This window comes from Fukomys damarensis, unplaced genomic scaffold (assembly GCF_012274545.1).
Source record: "Fukomys damarensis isolate Sample0158 unplaced genomic scaffold, DMR_v1.0_HiC HiC_scaffold_39, whole genome shotgun sequence".
Classification (NCBI taxonomy): domain Eukaryota; kingdom Metazoa; phylum Chordata; class Mammalia; order Rodentia; family Bathyergidae; genus Fukomys; species Fukomys damarensis.
Window position 1 is genome coordinate 78,076,750 of NW_022900951.1, and position 20,480 is coordinate 78,097,229.

Consider the following 20,480-nt stretch of genomic DNA (forward strand, 5'->3'; position numbering starts at 1 on the left):
ATATTTTATGTTCATAATGGAAAATCATTTTAATGTGTCCTAGGCTTGAGCCCCTTCATTATAACATTCTGTCTTTCTCATTCTGGATGAAATTCTGTGCACAGAAGTTATATACAGAAGTGGATATATCTGTGTGACAAATCAAAGTACAGGAGCCCTCTGGGTTCCCTCAGGCTCTGGTATGACATATTTTAGCCATATAAATTCAACTTCTCTGGCATCTGTTAGCAGACTCACTTGCAACTCGACCTCAGCAGTGATCTCTCAGTCCTCTCAAAGCAGGGAAGAGCACTGTATGCTGAGAGACATGGCAAAGAACCGCCCAGAGAACTGTGAGGACTGTCACATTCTAAATGTAAGTTGATTCATATTTTTTCCTTTTTGAGGAGAAGCATGGTTTCAAGAATTTATTTTATTGTGATATGAACACTAGAAAGTGAAACCAAAGGAGACTTTGAATTATGGCTTGCTATTTTCAGTGTTATTGCGTATTGTTTCACTTTCTCTGTTCTTTGCTTAGGCAGAAACGTTTAAATCCAAGAAGATATGCAAATCACTTAAGATTTGTGTACTGCTGTTCAGTATCCTGGCCTTAACTCTAATCATCTGGTTTGGGGCGAGTAAGCACTTGAGACTGGAGGCACCCAAGAAAGTAAGTAAAGTCAATGCATATCATTATCCAGTGTTTCTCTTGAGTTCAATTGAAATTTACTAATAGTTTTTTATGTAAACTACTCTGAAAATAAAAAAAATGTTAAGTCCCTTTTGTGTTTGCTTTCTGGTGGTATATTAAAAAAACAGAATCAAGATTTTCACTTTCATTTGCCTATTTTGGTAATAAAAATTGTTTTCTGCATTTCAGTTAGTGAGTATAACATGTAGAATTACTTATTCTTTTATAGTGCTTGACTTTAAGGAGTTTAGTCTCCTAGAAGCAAATTTTTTACTGTAATAAAAAATATTTCCCATTTGTCTTTCAATTATCCGCGCAGAAACTGTTGAAGGATTATAGCACCACATAAGGAGAAACTACCAGAATGGCAACAAAGGATTTTTCAGGGATTGTGCTGCTGACTTAACACAGCTGCTGTGAAGAGAATCAATAAACTCCTTTTAGAAGGAGTAATTCTTATACCTGAGTTTACATTTATTTTTGTCATAAAAAAACAAGGGTTTTTTAGCTTCTCTCTACCACAATCCTCACTATCCCACTGAGCTAGTAATGCCACCATGCAGAAGCAAGCAAAGCAAGTCATCAATCACAGATATGGCAGAAAGCTTCTGATACTGGAGTCATCCAGTGAGGCTTGGTTAACTATTGCAGACTGCATTATTGTGCTTTAGTGTTATTGTGATTCCCGGGCTCACAGGCAATGGACAAGTTTAGATGTGAGCCAAATAAAATCACAATCTTTTCATAATAAAAATTTCCATTTAAAAATAGAAAATGTACAAATGACAAAATATGAAAAAATTTTTTTCTAGCTTTGTCATGATTTTCTCTGTGTGGGTTGCTGTTGTTGTTGTTGTTGCTGCTGCTGCTGCTAATTTGTTGTCACAAAATGCTCATTTCTATTTGGCCACAAATGCAAGGAAAAAAGGGGCAATCTAGGATGGAGGATGAGATAAAAAAGAAAATCAGTTGGCATGAACCTTTAGGACCATTAGGAGACAAAGGAACAATAGAAGCAGAGAGAAAATAATGTGAATTGATGAGGAAAAGAGAGGCAGAGAGGAAGACTTAGAAAATAAATTGGCTAAGTATCCAAAAGCAATCAGAGAAGTAAGTTATAGCTACTCCTGGATTCTGCACCTCTGCTACCATACTCATTTTTATATTTTTTATTTATACTTTGTTCCAGCAAGGATTTCAGGCATCACCTAATGCTTATAGTTGGCACCTTACACCCTCTCCAACACTTCTAAAATGATTACTGTTCAAATGTTGTTGTAAAGAAGCCACCTATGTTCAAGGCAGCAGAGTACACAAAGCAGTCAAAGTCAGGAAGGAAATACCAAATGAATCAGTGTGCCAAAAGGCATACTCATACAATTCTGGTACCACTTAAGTCATTACCAAGGTAAACATGCTGTCCCACAAATTGGCCTTTTGTTTTTGTTTCTGCTTCATTTTATTTTGTAGCAGTTCTAGGGATCCAACCCATGGCCACCCCACAAATTGAATCTTGGATCCTCTTGAAAGTTGTACGTGCATTAGAGCACCATAAATCTTTTTATTGTTCATGACAATAATGTATGTAACTGGATGTGGTAGATAGCTAATCCTTTGGCCATCCATAGATGACTGCCTAAATAGGAAGCCAGATGGCCTTTTTTTGTTTTGTTTTTATTGTAACCATTGGTAGCACAAATGTTATCCTGAAAGGATTTATATATTTTTCTAAACTTGTAGTGCTATTTGTCTCACTGCAGCTAGAAGGGACAAGGTGGGGACCTTGCCTTTATCTTGTAAGGTTCCAAACTCACTACCATGATGCATGGTTTCTTCTGCTTCCTTATTTTATCACCTTTCTTTGTGTTTCCAATTCTTTTTAAAAATATATTTTAACAGCAATTATGTGATTTCTTCATCCAAAGGTAAAACTTAGTGCATACAGTGAAAAGGTGGGTCACACTAATAAAATTTATCAAAAATCAAATTTCGCATGAAGTAATTGGGTTATAATTTTCAACAAAGGGATTCTTTGAAATGAACAAAGCTATTATGAAGCAATCCAGATAAAAGACAGTAAGTGTCTCCTAGGGCATGTTTTTCTATCATGTACAAAGGTTGTTTTCCTTCTAAAGGGAATTGCAATTTACAGTCATTGATATATAAGCCTGGCTTTCATCACAAAATGAGATTGGGTCCACTGTAAATTAGGAAATCTGGTGGAGACATGGATCCTTTACTCGGTATACTACTACCTTTAAAATCCTAAAGGAGCCTGGCAGACCATTCACATTCCCAATAGCTAAGATTACAAATCAGGCTGCCTCCGAACCAAGTTAAGAATCCTAGGAGGAGGTGAATAGTCAGATTAGTTTTGGAAGAACATTGGTAAAGAAACTGCATCTTGTAAAAATTTAAGACTCTCATTTTAAAAGTGTGGCCTAGCAGGAAACAACAGATAGAAGATTAAAATCCAGGCTCTTCTTTATTTTCCTTCCTAACACTATGGGATTTCTGAGGAGTGTGGGGCCCTTGGTAGAAAGAGCTATTGATACTGCTGTGCTTACTGGTAGCGGTAATTTCTTTGTTATACTAGGGCTTCCTCCAAACTGTTAGTGTTTGCTCCTCCAGTCTCCAGCATACTTCTTTTGTTGTTGTTGTTGTTTTGACATCTCTTTATAATAAACAATACTTGTTTAACATCTTACATCTGGTGATGACATTTCCATGCTAGTAAGTCTTTCCCTCCCTCTCACTTTGGTATGTACGAAAGATTCCAGATCCCAAAAGGGGAGCAAACCATGTCTGAACTCTCACAAAGCTCAAGCGTGAGTGTGTATGCACACACACACACACAAACATACACAATTTGGAGAGAAAAATTGAACCAATGAGGACTAATTCTGGGTGAGCTGCTATACCTCCTCCCAGGTCCCACTGCCCTGAGCCACAGCCATATAAAGGAGCCACTTATGCTAAATAACAGCCAGCTCCATAAGTCATTCTACTTAATTTACTTAACCAAGCCAAAGAGACTTAATTCACTCTCAAAGATTTCAACAGAGCATCAAATTAAGGCTTCATTCCCAGGCAGTGACTGCCCTGGGATCCTTGAAGCAGATTCACTGGAGAAACATTTTGCTTAAGGCTCCCTGTATTCCACATCTAACTTGAAATAATTAGAACTCAAATCCCTAGCTAATTAATGCAACATGGAGAAAATAAATCAGAAAAAGTCTCACCCTTAAGCCAACAGTTTAGAACACATAACAGATTTTGTAACCCGTCCTTCCAATCTTTTGTAAAATGAGGTAGAAGGCCAATAAGTTAGACAAATGAAATAGATCTTTCAGGCTTGGTTACAGTTGTTTGGAAGCCATCAGACCCACACAGCAATCAGCAGATTCCTGGAGATGTCCCCTCAACTTCTAATACTACCAGTATGAGATGAGAAGTGATGGGGATAGGTAAGTGTTCTTCTGCCCTCCTTATGCCCACCTCAATGGCGGAAGCCATTAAAATAGCCCTGCCTAGTCTTTTGAGCCCAATAATAGCATTCTAAAGTGCAAATCCTCTACTACAATGAAGCACTTTCTTGTCAAGTCTGGGTCCAGTTCTCTTTGTGTTTATTTTTGTAATAGTAGCATTAGCCTAAGACCAAATTTCTCTCTTCATCTCTAGGTACATAAAAAGAAAATTTACCTCCTTAGGTTTTTCATACACAACAGTTTGGGGGTTGAAATGTGGGTTTGATGAAGCATTTATATCCCTGAGGGGAAAAAAAACAGAGATGTAGCTGGAATCTCTTTAGCAAGGGAACTGATCTTCACCAGATGGCATTGCATAGGCATTTTAGAAAAGAGAACTTCTCTTCCTTTTCTTTTCTCCTTAAAGTATTGTAAGATCCAAGTCCAGTCTTGTACAACTCTGACTGAGCAAGCTACTACTCTGGACATCTCAGGGGCTACTCTTACATTTTACATGAAGCCAGATTCTGATGGGAACACTCTTACCTTTTCATTTTTCTAAGGTGACATTTACTGAGCATCTTATTTTTTTCCCATTAAGTTTATTGGTACATTTAAAGCAAACAATACAGTTACATTTATCATTGCGATCTTGTGCCTATACATGATAGGTCTTGATTCTTATTTTTCCCCATATCCCTGCCCTCCCTTCACCCCCTTCACCCTTCCCTATTTACAAAGACTTTGTTTCCATTTTTTTCCTTTTTTCACATCTTTTCTTTTCCCTTGTTTTGTACCACCAAGGAGAGCCTGAAATTTCAAAGAGAGCTGTTCCTGAATGACTGCAAGTGGCAATGGAACCGTAGGAGAAAATAGTTCTGGTGATAGCAGCCTGCCAGATATCGGCCCAAATTAAGCACCAGGTTGTTTTTTTTTGTTTTGTTTTGTTTTGTTTTGCCAACTCTTTAACATTGCAGCTAGGAAGAGATGTGGCATAAAGATAGGAATGAGTCCTCAGAGACATGAGGAGACTTTCCCAAAGTCATATTGCTTATATGTAGCTGAGCCAAGATTAGGACTTGAACATGGTCTGATAATTCTTTCCACTAGTATTTTTCAGCTGCAGTTAAGAACCAGGCATGGGGATTGTGGGTAGGGGAAACTTCCCAGCTAGAGCAAGACTGCAGATTTTTTTTAAAAAATGGCTTTTTCGTGTTGAAGAAGGACGAATTCTGGCCACTTATGCCAATTTTTTCACACTGAGAGCTGGTGATTAAAGATGCAGAAGTTCAGGTTTCAGTAAGAAGCAGTCTGTCTCCTGTATTAGTAAAGAAACATCTAGAGGCCCTTTAATTTCTACAGGCTAGGTCAGTAATAATATGGTACAGTGCCTTCCTCTCCTTTCCTTCCAGCCTAACACCTGCTAGCCAGCTATTCTGAGCATGTATTTCACCTTTGGAACGTATACCTCATAAACAGATAGTAAAGGATGAAGGTAGAGAGAATAGCAGCAAGATTAATCACAGGCTTCCAAAAAACAAACCTAAACCAAATGTCTTCAAATCCTCATCAGGACAGGCTAAAGCTATTTGCCCCTAAAGCAGATCCATCACACTGAAGTGGAAGGCAGTTTAATTCTTTATAAAAGGCATTCTTTTCTGATCGCAGAGATCCTCACAAATACAGGCAAGGAAACAGAAAACTGAAAGGAGGATGTTAGGCTCATTTGCTACCTGAGTAAAGGATTTAACTGGGCTGAGGACTGAATTTTTAGGCAGGGAAGAGAAATGGATTTCTATGGTCTCAAAATTTTGTCACTAGTCTTCTTACTGCCTACATTTAACCGTACATCAGTCTCATATCCCTTCTAATTTGTATCCTGTCCCTTTGGCTTCACTGTCCATTCCAACAGTTTGGCCCTTATATGTGAATGGAGCCAGATTTATTTGTAAATGGAGCAAGAGTTTATTTGAGTTGTGCCTGAAAGGTGTATTTGCCCTTAAATATCTCTGGCTCCTGGTGTCACAGCCTAAAGCCCTCAATTACTACTTCATTACTTTAAGTAAAGTACTACACTCAACTCTTTAAAAAGATAAACATCTATTGTTAATATCTAAATGTGTAATCATTTCTCAGATTTATTTCTTGTCTTATGTAAGATACTTGAAGCACCATGAAATTCCTGGATGTCTAGGCAAGATATGGAGACAAATATCTTATGATTCATATCCAGATGTGCCCCCTAAAGGCTCTTGTAGGTGGGTCTTTTGGGAAGTGATTGTGTTACCAGGTTAAGGGGTTTGGGAATCTCTTTTTAGAAGTGGTTTCTAAGTTCTTTCTGTCCTGAGAAAAGAATTGGTCACAAGCAGCTCAAATGATAACAAAGTTTTACATTTATAAAAGGTAGGAAAAGAAATATGCTATGCAGAATAAGTTTGAGCCAAGTAAAGGAGAAAAAAATATACCATAGCATAAGAATGGACTACTATGAAAGAACACAGTAGCAAAGAGTTAAATATTGACTGTCTTTTTTGTATAACCCACTCCTCAGACTGATAGCAGGTCTGGGCCATCCTATTGAAAACCTGCACCAATTCTCGCTAGAAGTTCATGTGCAGAGCTTTGGGAACTGTTCTGCACATGTGTCCTGGGAGTCTGTAATTAAAAAGTCATGCTTAAATTTCCTAGCCATCTTTGCCCTCCCTCAGTTGGATCTCCCTCAATTGGATCATTTGTGTTCTAGCAACAAAGAAAATAAGACAGATTTTGGTACCAGAGTAGGTGTGCTGTCGCTGTGACTACCTGATCATGTGGTTCAGAAGCGCTTGGAACTGGCTTTGAGGAGGAATTTTGAAAGATTTGGAGATTCTGGCTTATGAAGCAGCCTTAGAATACTGTAAACCTATCTTGATGGGAAATTGTGGACAGAGCTCAGAAGGCCAGAATGCTGATAAAAAGGCAGCTGGTAAAGATCAGGCTCAGGAGGTTTCAGTTGGGAAGAAGGACTGCAGTGGCAGTTGGACTCCAGGCTGTATGTGTTATGCTCTGGCAGAAAATATGTCTATAAATTTGTCAGAAAATTTATCTGCTATACTGAGACATTATGAGAGACTGAGAGTAAGGATGGCGGACTAATATATCTGGTGGAAGAAATTTTGAGGCATTCTAATGTTGAGGCAGTAGCATGGCAACTGTTATGGACTTTTAGTGAGCTTTACATTGAGAATCAAGAGAATTCACACAGGTGAATAATTTTAAAAGTTTGGAGTTTTGCCAGGAAGGAAACTCCTATAAAGTTGGGGACTGCAAAGATGGAGTAGAAGAGAACTTAGCTGCCAAAAGATTAGCATTTAAAGGAGGCAAGTATAGTAACTTACAACAGGACAATAGAAAAAATGCTTTGAGGGAATTTGAGAAACCAATATGGCTCCTGTCCTTGGCAGGCTCAAGATTTCAAAGGTGAAAGACTTCTTTGAGAAGAGATCCCTAGGGTACAAATCCACCAGAATGGTTGCTAACTATGGAAATTTTTCCTCAGGATTTAATTCCTAGTGCTCAGCCATCCAGACATTCAGAAACCCCTACAGCCATGATAGATGGAAACCTGGCTACTGCTCCAGCCAGAGGCAGACCTTGACATCATCTGTGTGGTACTGGTTTTAGGTGCATGCATAATGCAAGAGTTTTGAGGTTAGGAAGGCTTCCACCCAGATTTCAGAAGAATGCCTCAGAGACCAGGCAGTGTGCCTTTGTATGTCAGCTGCGTTTAAGTTTCTTTTAATTTTTACAGGGGCTCACAGCTAATAGTTTGCCCTAAATCTCAGAGGAGACTTTGGACTTGGACTTTTCAACAGTACTGAAACTTTTAGGACTTTAGCAACTCTTAGAGATGAACTAAGCGCATTTTGCATAAAAGAAAAACATGAATCTTTTGGAGTCCAGGGATGGAATGTTACAGTTTATAACATAAGTGGAGCTTTTGGGAGGCGATTGGATCATGGGTAGATGATACTAATCAGCAGTTTAGACCACTGATGTGTTTATGGCTAAAATGCGATGTTTGAAAGTGAAACCTGGAGAAAGGAGGTGAGTCACCAGGGCCATGGCTTAGAATGCTAAAGCTCTCTTCTTCCTCTCTTGATCTTTCTGATTCTGTTGCCATGTCATGAGCTCTTTCTCCTCTACCCTGCCCCTCTACCATGTCACCCTGTCTTGGAACGAGCTGACTATGAACTGAAGACTACAATCTGTAAGCCATTATAAACCTTTCCTTCTGCAATTTGTGGGTGTTGAGCAATGTGTCCCAACAATGAAGAAAGAAACAAAGATAAGATGGAAATGGAAAGATCCTAGAGAAAAGCTCTGAAGATACAGAGTTAACAAGATATAAAAATATACCAGAAAAAGGAAGCACAAACATTAACTTTTCCTAGCAGTATTTGCCAATTTGATGGTAATGTACTCCTCTACATATGCTTTTCTTCCTGGAATAAAGCTGAACTGGGGGTAGTCTTCGATGAGATGCTTATACCCCACCCATGTCTTTCTCAGGCCAACGATCCTGTCTCTGCTTTAATTTGTTCTTGAAGAGGACAAAGCCACTTATCCCCTTCATCATTAGAAAGACCCTCAATCCCACAGACAGAGAGTTTAGTAGAGAGCAAAGTACTTCTTATGCCAAAGGTATGAGCTCAGTCTTGATATGAGCTGGTGAAGCTTGTATAATCATTACCAATCAATGTGCTCCACAGGGACTAGAGAAAGACAGTATGTCTGTATTTGCTCAAACTCATCCCAACATAGTCCAAAGTGAGTGACTGGGATCATCTTCCTAGACAAAAGATAACTTGTTCCAAAGGGATACTTTTTATAGTGAAATTCCAAATCACTTCTTGGCCTTTTAGCTAAGATCAAGTGTAGTACATAGAAAATTCCATCTGGGTAAATATATAGCTTCTTATTCTTGTCCCTGAAGGATTTATACATATATGAAGCCATTCTGGTCCCACTCTGTTTAGCTACATATTATTTCTAACATAAAACCAACAAATTAGTTAATGGAAACAATAAAAATAGAACACTCTCTCAAAAGATAAGAAAGAAAGAAAGAGAAAGAAAGAAAGAAAGAAAGAAGAAAGAAAGAAAGAAAGAAAGAAAGAAAGAAAGAAAGAAAGAAAGAAAGAAAGAAAGAAAGAAAGAGAAAAGAAAAGAAAAGAAAAGAAAGGAAGGAAAAGAAAAACTTCTGCAGGAATGTTGAAAATAATCAAGATCCGCTGAGCTTGGCAGTTTCCCATAGTTTTCATTTAGCATGGCGTCCAAGTAAAGTACACTGCCAATAGTGCAGGAAAACTCATTCCACAGAAGTACACTGAACATTTTAAATGTCACCAGTATGGTTCCATAGCCTTCTACTGATGATTGAATATACAGCCTGTACTTTTTCTTTTGCTCAGGTAGGCAGCAGTCCAACATTCTCTAGATTCTAACCTAATTTTTCCAAGCAATAATCTATCAGTGTTGCTACCTATAAAATAAACAGTCTTCCAGCATTCAATGGCTAGTAGTGTCAACATTTGTCTCAACACTGGATAGTATTTCTAAGGAAACTACCCCCTGTTGGGAGACCTTACAAGACTGCATCTGACATAGATGCCTCTGTTCTCTGCTTAGGTCAAACTGACTAAGAGCTCAATTTGTTGCTATAGGTAGAAGTTTCTCTTCTCCAGCTGGCTGCAAAGCTGGAACTGAGAACATATTTATAAGCAGAAGCAAATAACATGCCTAAAGGAATTTACTACCTGTCACAAACCATGTCAGACATTCAGAGTTAACTCTGTAGTTCCAGGTAGGTGCTTTCCTTCCCTTTTTTAAAATTTAGTTTTTATTAGTACGTTCTTGCAGTACATAATGTTTACATTCCTTGTGTGAAGTTGGTACATATACATAAGACATCTGAATTCCTTTTATATCCCCTTTTCCTCTCCTCTTTCCCCCTCCTTCGATCTCTCTATCCCCTTCCTTTTTGAGAAGGATCTTATTCCCCCTTCTTCCCTTTTAAACTGATCTCTCAAAAGACCTTGCCAATGTTGAAAATCTTTCTTTAGGAAGAAAAGAATGTACCATTGGTGGGGAAAACTTGCTCAACAACCATGTCCAAGACTCTGCAGGGACACAAAGAGATAAATCACATTGTCTCTGTTTTTCTAGTCAGCAGCTACATAAGACTTTTCACTCTGGAAATAACACTCATTTCTACAAGGCTTTTCAACTTGTTTTTCTACTTGAGTTGGGGAAAAATTGACCAGGTTAAACTAATATTCTGTCAGGGAAATCAACAGACACTAAAAAACAACCCAACTCAGTGCAGACTCTACAAAGCTGTCTCTGGAAAATGCATCATTAGAAAGCAACTCTGGCTCTGTGCACAACTTGCTTTTTTAGGTGTTTAGTTTTCCAAACTTTTTTCACAGGGACAAGTGGTTATAAAGAAATTTAATAGATAAAGATCTCCTAAAAACAAATAGAAGAAAGACATCAAAATAGCACCAGCACGTCTGGCCTAGATTGTGACAGGTAGCAAACTTGTTTAGACTTATTTACTTCTAGCTATAAATACATCTTAATTTATAGGTTACATGTTTAATCCTAAATTTTGTGGTACTTATCATCTTGGTCTTTACAAAGAGAATTATCTCTTTTAGAGGTCAAAAGAAAGTCTGAGGTTTTGTTTCAGCCACTCTAGAAAGGCCTCATAAGTACCCTTTCAACGGCACTCCTCTTGGAAAGTTCCTTATTACTTAACGCATGACACTTCACAGAGTTGCCAAATTTTACATATATGTGTATGTATCAGATATCTAGATAGATAGATAGATAGATAGATAGATAGATAGATAGACAGATAGATAGATAAATCTAGAGAACTTGAAGACAATGCAATAAGGTTTGGAAAACAGAAGCCAAGAACACACTGAGTAAAGTTGATTAACCTATAAAACAGAAGGCTGAAGAAAGGCAATAAATACTTCCTGAAGTTTAAAAAGAAAAAGGAATCAAATGAGACCAGGGTAAGGCTGCTTTCTAATATTGATCAGGGAGAACTCTTTAGATTCTAAGATGGACAGACTCAAGACTGTCAAGGCTATATTAAAGCTCTGTATAGATGGAAAGATAGGAAGTAATACCTAACTATTCCAAAGTTGTTCAAATCTCTTTCGCAGTTCCAGCAAATTTCATGGAGAGGGGAGAAATTTGGGGGTGATTATAGAATGAAACGGTAGCTTTAAAAACAGCATAGTTGTAGTTGATCCCTTGGCTTAACACAAGGAGAATATACTTTACAAGTTGGTTTGCAGAATATCACTTTCTATTTAGTCAATGCTGCCAAGAAAACTGTTGGAATTCTTAGTAATTAGCTCAGCAATGGCTTGAACACAAAATATTGGCTCTGAAACAGCCATATTATCACAACCACCTCATTTTAATCTCAATTTTCAGCAAATTTCCAGTATCAAGCTGAGATGACACCTCACTTACAAAGGTTCCAGAAAGAGAAGGTGCCCCATATAGTACCCAATTAAAGTATTTTATGAAGGGGCAAAATGAGTATCTCTGAGCTTATTTTCTTCTGCTCTCCCAGACCTATGACATGGAGCAGACTTTCTACAGCAATGGAGAGAAAAAGAAGATTCACATGGAAATTGATCCCATGGCCAGAACTGAAATATTCAGAAGTGGAAATGGCACTGAAGAAACATGGGAAGTGCATGACTTTAAAAATGTAAGTTGGATGTATTCCCCCTAAGGTTTATCACTTAAAATTTAGAACATTTGAGACAAATTTAAAATAGTCTTTAGACTTACTTAATTTAAAAGACAAATTTTCCATTTGAATTTAAATTTAGCTAGTCTGTAGCCCTGACAGATAATGGAACTCATTTCTTGTGACTATTTCAGGAAGTTTTATTACTGTTTTATTTTTGTTATAGGGATATACTGGCATCTTCTTTGTAGGTCTTCAAAAATGTTTTATCAAAACTCAGATTAAAGTGATTCCTGAATTTTCTGAACCAGAAGAGGAAATAGATGAGGTATGTAAGAATAATGGTGGTAGTAAACATCATCTGGGTGCTAACAATATGTGAAACATTGTACTATTTTTTAGAATTTCGTTTGGTTCTCAAATAACCCTACTGATAGGCACTACTATAATCTCCCATTTCATATATGGAAACTAAGACTCATAACCAAAATTGACTTGTCCGAGGTCCCATAGCTAGTGAGTAGTGGATCTGGGTCTTAAATTCAAAGAACTAAAGTTTATGCTTTTGGGTAAAATACTATGTTTTTTATACTTGTATGCCCATCAACATTATATATATTTGCTCTCAAACCAAAGATTTCAACCAAGTAAGGTGAGCCAGAGGGACAAAATCAATCTTGCCTAATATAAACTTTTTTTCCTCATTGAGTTTATTGGTACATTTTAGGTATATACTTTTAAAATAATAAGTCCCAAGACCTCTTGGCATCCTAACTATTTTTGTCACACTCCAACAGTCACCTATTTTAAAGATTTCTGTTTTTTCACCTTACCATTTTAGGCTGGGTTGTTAATGGAATAAATCATATTATTCCTCATTAGGAAAAGTAAAACAAAAAATTTGAGAACTTCAGTGTAATATGAATTCTCTGAAAACACTACTAGGCTATAGTGAGGCAACCTAGGATATCAGTCTTTGTTACTTTTCTCTCATTGCTGAGATAGAATACCCAACACCTAAAGCTAAAAAAGGAAAGGTTTATTTTGGCTCACAGTTTGTAGAGGTTTCAGTTCATAGTTGGCTGGCTCCAAGACAGAGTGGCATGGCAGAGGAGAAACAGTTCATGGCAGGCAGAAGTCAGCAAAGCAGCAAAAGAGTGAAAAAGCAGGACACAACAAGTGATAAGCTATGATACTCTTTCTGTCCCTTATACCCTATTCAGACTATTCACCCTTCCAGTGGGAAGCACTAACACCCAGGTTATGGCAGCTGTAATCCTAACATCACATCATGAATAAATCCTACCCTCACATCCTTGATCTCATCAGCACACACCCTAGATCCATTCACCTCCAAAAAGCCCCACCTATGACTGCATGAGGCTTTGTGGGGACATCTAGATACAAACCATAACAGGGTGCAATCATTGAATGACTCTTGAAAGCCTAGGGGGAGATGGACCATTACTGCCTAGAATAAAACCATCATTATATCTTGTGAGGTTTTAAATTTTTTTTCCTGGTATTCTATCTGTAATTACAGTATGGGGAAAAGAAAACCCTTAGCTAAAGCCATACTGTAACAGCGTATCCACACTGTAAGAAGAAACAAATAATCATTTCTTTAGTTTTGATTGACTTGGTTTGGTTTAGTGTGTTTAACCACCACCAAATCTAAAATGGATTATGACAACAGCATCATGACCTCTATATGCTATAAAAACCTCTTTCTCTTTCTTCTCTTTTTACTGTTTTTTTTTTCACTTTTCTCCAGCCCAACTCTTCATCATAATTCACAATGACTCCTTTATCTTTTTCTTTTTCTTTTCTTTGTTTTAGGAGGTGGGGTTGGGGAGACCCTTTTGCTTCTCCTTACCGCCATCTCACAACTGTCATTGGTTTCCACACCAGTTTCATGCTACTGGTCTCCTCACAGCCAGAGAAATTACAGAGCCTTGTTGCTAGAATTTCTAAGAAAATAACTCCAAAGGTGATGCTCTGCTCCCAAGGTCTATGACAATAACAGACTGTAATTTTTTTAAAATAACTTGTCAGATGCTTCTGAGAAACAGATCAACTTCCAGAGTATTAATAATGACTATAGGAAGCAACAATAGGATAAAAGGAGAATCAGTGTTATGTATGGTGTCACACACCTGTACTCTCAGCACTCAGGAGGCTAAGGCAAGAGTATCGCTGCAAGTTCAAGCCCAGCCTAGGCTACAGTATGAGTTTAAGGCCAGCCTGAAATACATAGAGAGACTCTATCTCAAAAACACCAAAGAAAAAGTGGGAAGGACAAGCAATAAGATTAATATTTTTTGTACTATCATACAATTATTTTTACAGAAAATATTGTAAGAATTTGAGTATGGCCAGCTACCAATGAAAGCTTCAAGTGATATAACACAATTTATTTTTCTAAAAGAAATGAGTGAAAAACATAAAGTTTCAGTTGGGCCCTAATTTATTTTTCATTTAATTTTGCTAAACTTTTTAAATAACACAAGTATTCATGTCATCACAGTAAAATTATTGCACCTTGAAGAAAAAAATCTATTTTTTTTGTATTTGAAATGCAGGTTTTTTACCAATCAAATCTGGAGTCCTGAATAACAAAAATATCCTTCTTATTCTATCCTTTCTCCTATGGTGTGTGCATGTTAAACATGCAGAGCAGGTATATAAATAAACCTGATTTTGCTAACAAAGCTAGTTAGCATATCACCCTCATTTTACACAATGCCTTTCAATACATCAGAAGGTCTTTACAGACTCAAGAGAAAAAGAGCCAGAACTTGAAAGCTGCAAATGACTTAGAGAAAAAAATTATATAAAGGTATATTTCAGACATTAAATGAAAATGCTGGAGTCATAAAACTAGAGAGAAACAAAGGAGAAAAAGAAAAAGCTTTATTAAAAATGGGGGATTATTGAAGATTTAATGATGAGTAAGAACTAATTATATAAGAAAACACTAAAAAACTAAAAAAAGATATCATTCTTAATAATATTATAAAGTCTTCATAAAGCAAAAACACTTTGAGACAAACCCTATAAATCTAGAATGAGAGGGATAAAATAATGGTGAGTCCAGCAAAGTCATAAGTTGGAGACTGACTTTAAAACATAAAAAGTCATCTTTTGTACCACAGTGAGTTGCCATTAACACAAAACCTTATGAAAGAAAAATATATGTCCAGTTGCTGTTTAACTCCTCTAACTAGTTTGAATAATAGGATTTTTCTTTTCAGTTTGAAAGCAAATCCTGGTGGCAACCTAGCTGAAGCTTAAAACAAAGCAGACACTCACAGCATCCATTTAAAAGAGAGAGATTGTAAATCACTTCAAGTTCCAGAAGTTCAGATTAAAACATTCATAGCCCAGGGGGAATCCTATAGAATGAGAGAAACTCCTGACTGTAAGTGAAAAGATAGCAAAGAAAGCATGGGCACAGAGGTAGTTCACCAGCAGCTCTAGACTGAAGCTGTTAGACTCAAAGGTCTCATTCTTCTTTTTAAATTTTTTCTGCCAATCCACACCCTGAACAACTTTCTTCTTTCAGAATGAAGAAATCACTACAACCTTCTTTGAGCAGTCAGTAATTTGGGTCCCAGCAGAAAAGCCTATTGAAAACCGAGACTTTCTTAAAAATTCCAAAATTCTGGAGATTTGTGATAATGTGACCATGTATTGGATCAATCCTACTCTAATAGCAGGTATACATCTTATCCTCCTTTTCTCTTCCTCCCAAACACAGTCACAGCTACTATTTCCAGCATACAGAAACTACATTTCTAGGAAAATAAATGATCAGCTTATATCTTCTTGGATGAAACTGTATGTGCTGACTGCCAGCGAGGAGGCAATTTTTCACAGCCGGGTTATAAATCAGATAAATGAATGCTGACAGGCTTTTAAATATCTCAGCAAAGGTAACACCACACTAATGCATCTAATGATAGCAAAAGACTAATCTGTCTTTCTTGGCACATTTATATTCATCACAGGAGGAATGCCACACAATTACTTAAGCCAGTGTGGGTCCAGCTTAAGAACACAGGAGAGAAGGGGCAAAACAATGTTGTGTTGTCTCAAGGATTCTCTATGTCAAATGATGGCATTCTCTGCAGAAGACAGGGCAATCACTGCAGTACAAATTTCTTTGTGGCTGTTTAAGAATCATCATAAAAATCAATTGAGGGCTAGGGGTTCAGAGTAGAAAAGCCTAGCCCTCGACTTCTCCTCTGCCCAGTGAGATCTCTAGACATTTTATTGCCTAGTTAATACAAAGTTTCGTCTTTCTCATTGTTGACAGCACACAGTACTATGTTACTCTATAGAGGATGCTTCTATGAATGTTTGCATCTACTGATATTCTTTGGAGGTTTAAGAAAAAAGTGACTAATGTGGTAGCCTAGACTGAATATTGGAACAGAAGAAAAGGACATTAGTGGAAATATAGATGAAGTCCCAATAAAGTTAATAGTTTAGTTAATAGTATTATACCAATAGTAACTTGGTTTTTGAAAATTTAATTGCTAACTTCATCCTTTTTTTTGGTAGTAGGGATCGAACTCGGGACCTTGCACTTGTGAGGCAGGCGCAATGCCACTGAGCTAAATCCCCAGCCCCTAACGTCTTACTTTTGATCATTTTTACCATGGTAATGTAAGATAACACTAGGAGAAACTCGGTAAAAGGTACATGGGAATTCAATACTATCTTTGCAACTCTTTTACAAATCTAAGATTGTGTCTAAGTAGAGAATGTTTTGAAATTAAGACGTTTTTAGAAAAGAGACAGGAAAGAAAGAGAAGGAAAGATATTGTCAAATCAAATTAGGCAAGCAAGAAATATTTTTGAGTACTTATGGATAAATCATTGTGGAATGAATAGAAATTCCTTTTTCTCAGTTATTAATGTAGTACACTAATAAGGAAAAGCAGTAGATGCTTAATGTCAAACAAGCAAAGTAGTTGTGTGCATGGGAATGGTGAAGTTTTTTTGGAAAATATTCAAGATTTCAATTGAAGAAGCTTGAAAAAGTGGTCCACATACCCCTAAATGATGCCAATCAGAAGACACAATGAAAATCTCCATTCCAGGGCAAGGGATTTAGCTCCATGGTGCTGCCACCTGCCTAGCAAACTCAAGGACCTGAGTTCAATCCCGCCCCCCAATAAAGAAAGAAAGAAAAAAGAAAAGAAAAAATCTCCATCCTCGACTTCTATTCCCCCCAAACACTTCTTTCAGAAACACTTAAGAGCAGTTGCATAATAATATTGTATCTATTATCTTAGTTTCTGAGTTACAAGACTTTGAGGAAGATGGTGAAGATCCTCACTTCCCTTCCAATGGAGAAAAGGGGATTGAACAAAATGAGCAGTGGGTGGTTCCTCAAGTAAAAGTGGAGAAGACCCGTCACACCAGACAAGCAAGTGAGGAAGACCTTCCAATAAATGACTATGTGAGTTGTATTCATCTTACTCTTTTTAGAGGAGGATCAAAAAGCCTTCATAAAAGTTACTAGCCAGCAGAACACAATCATTGGAAGCATGATCATGGTTTTAACAAACAAATGTGTAAGAAACTTGGAATCTCCAGGTGGCTTATATATTGATAGATTGATACATCCCCATGGTCAGCCTGAGAAATTTAATCTCTCAACAACCTCTTCATTCATAGAGTGGTGTAATTCTTTCCTGATTGACAGAGCCTCTTCCTAGTAAACTTTACCTTCCAATACTGTCTTCTTCATGTTTCAGACTGAAAATGGAATAGAATTTGACCCCATGCTGGATGAAAGAGGTTATTGCTGTATATACTGCCGCCGAGGCAACCGCTACTGCCGTCGTGTCTGTGAACCTTTACTAGGTTATTACCCATATCCATACTGCTACCAAGGAGGACGAGTCATCTGTCGTGTCATCATGCCTTGCAATTGGTGGGTGGCCCGCATGCTGGGAAGGGTCTAAGGAAGTTCGAGTTCAAATACTTAACCTTCTGTCAGCCACCATATAATAGATGCATGCTATCCAATGAATTGCTGCCTATGAGGCATTTAGTTTCCTAGTAGCCAGTTTTCCAGAATTACTTGTAGGTAATTCCTCTCTTCATGTTCTAATAAACATCTACATCATCACCAATGGCCTGATCGCTGCTGAACATGATGGGTAAGTGTTTGTTAAGAATATTCCTGGTAACTGAACTGGAGCAGATCTATCTAACATGGATGGCAACAATGGAGAGTTGCACTTTATCATCGTTTGAAAGTAGAAAAGGATAAGGCATAATTATTCACAAATTCCATATTTTACTCTGCTGTACTGAGAAAGTAGAAATATGAGGATGGTGACAAAGTGGCTCCATAAGTGATGCAGGAAAATGTATCATTTTGTGCATAACCACAGTGCTTAATTATCTGAAAGATATATTGTGGTGCTGTTTCAGTATCTCTTAAGCCTCAGGACAGGAAGTGAGTCACAGAAGCTAAACTTAAAATGTTCCCAGTGCTCAGACTCACAAAAGGAGAAAACTAACTCAGAAAAAGGGTCCTATGCTCTCCTCTTTAGGAACAGAAATTGCACTTTGAACAAATTCAACATTGTATAACCTTTATGTCTGACTTCTCTTTAGATCAGTGTCTGATTACACAACTTTCCAAGGCAGTTATCTGAAAATCAAGACTGATAAATACCATTCACAGAAACAGGAATGATAGGGTGTTATTCAGGTGAAGAAACAAATGTAATTTCCCCTTCCAAACTACAGGGAACTGGTAATATGCCACTTGCTTAAAGAAAGGATAAGGCCCACTTTCCAGTTTTCCCATATTTTGCCTGAGAAAGGAAAAATGGACATAGGGGAAAGAAAAAGAATTGTTTAGTGGGTAACGGTAAACTTGATTTCCAAGCCAGGTCAACTTTCAGAATTCATGCTCTACCAATCTGTCAACTCTTCTGGTTTCATTTGAAGGCAGCATCCTTCATTGGTCAACTTCAAAGTTATGCTATAAAATTATTTGTCTGTACCTTTCTGTCAGAAAGATATTTTCAAATAAAATCTTCACCAAGGTGCCTGTGGACCAAGTGTCATTTTTTCCCATTTAATAGTTGAAAAAATACATAGAAACAGCTTTGCCCAAGGCTGAGTTAAGATGAGCTAGTCAAGCCAGGCATGGCAGCACACAAACGTAATCCCAGCACACTTGGAGGCTGAGGTATGAGGAGTTAAAGTTTGAGCCCAGCCTAGGAAATTTAGCAACTTAGTGAAACCCTGTCTCAGAATGAAAAATAAGAAAAGGGCTAGGGATGTAGCTCAGGGTGAAGATTAGCTAGTCATTGATAGTATACATGCTGTATTTGTAATATTAATTTTCATAGAATTAGAGCACAATAAAATAGATCTAACAATGCTTATCATAGAAATATTATCTTTTTTATTGATGGCTCCAAGGACATCTAATCATTTTGGACTGCTTAGATTATAATGTTATTAATTTATAGTTGAAATAGAAAAATGTAAAATATGGGATTAATTTCAGGTTTGTGGACTTTGTGGTGTTCTCTACTCTTGTTTTAAATAAATCATTCATTTTAACGCTTTTTAAAGATCAGCCAATAATTTTGAATTCCTGAATTCTATTTTATGAGTTATCTAGTATTCTATATGCACACTGCTCTGTAGGAGATATAAATAAAATAAAAACTATTTCTAAAGAAAGCTAAGCTATTCAAACTACGTAAGCACCAATACCTTAACTTATACCTATTCAACTACAGTTTTATATGCTATGTGCATAAAGACATACACACCAAAAGAGGTCATATCACATTTTCAGGCTCAGAGTTCCTGTTAACATTCTTTTAATGCAGGAAGCATTTCTTGTTCAAATTAGATACCTCAATCTCTAAATAATTTCACAGTGGGAAAGTGTGATCCTTTAATAAGGCAGAGCATGAGTTAAAAAGAAAAGAAAGATCATGCTTAAAGAAGGATTCAAGCAAGGTAAGAAAAGAAAAAGATTAAAGAAAAAACTCAGGTTAAAAAAGAAAAGAAAAACAGCAAACAATCCCAAACACATCAATCTGTTACTTCACCTTAGGTTGAGGCCAGGTGGGAAAATAAGTTATGATATCTCTCCTGTCATAGATTTTTCTCTCTTGTTTGAATCCTGTGTCAAGACTCATTAAATCACGTCTTATACTGCCTTCAGATCAATTCAGTAAAGCTACAGCAGCCTCTCCTACTTCTACTAGTCTTTTCTGAGCCCAGCTTACCCACACAAGGAGAAACAATGAAATAAACCTAACTTCGCAAACCAGAAATCTAGCTAGAATTTAAATGTACCTTTGTCTCCTACTCCAGTCTTTTGTCATATTTTTCCACCGTTCCCTACTAAACCATCTCTCACTTATGCTTATCGTCCAGGCTACAGTCTATTTCATAGTTCAGCTGTTGCCACCTCCTTCCTGCTGAAGTTGCCAGGTTGTAGATTGAAACTAACCTAAATGCTTTTATAAAAAGTTTCTCACTTACAGAATGTATTAAGGCTGTTTCTTTTTCTGAGAGTCTA

The 20,480-nt window shown here is 37.2% G+C and overlaps 1 protein-coding gene across 1 annotated transcript; it reads left to right on the forward strand.

The window, feature by feature from the left end:
- The first annotated feature begins 249 nt into the window (after nt 1-249).
- On the forward strand, nt 250-18,916 carry Tnmd (tenomodulin). The gene is made up of 7 exons (XM_010623387.2): nt 250-355; nt 521-652; nt 11,780-11,920; nt 12,129-12,230; nt 15,468-15,621; nt 17,206-17,372; nt 17,671-18,916. The coding sequence occupies exons 1-7, from the start codon at nt 296-298 to the stop codon at nt 17,878-17,880; spliced, it is 966 nt and encodes a 321-aa protein (XP_010621689.1). The 5' UTR covers nt 250-295; the 3' UTR covers nt 17,881-18,916.
- The last annotated feature ends 1,564 nt before the right edge of the window (nt 18,917-20,480 follow it).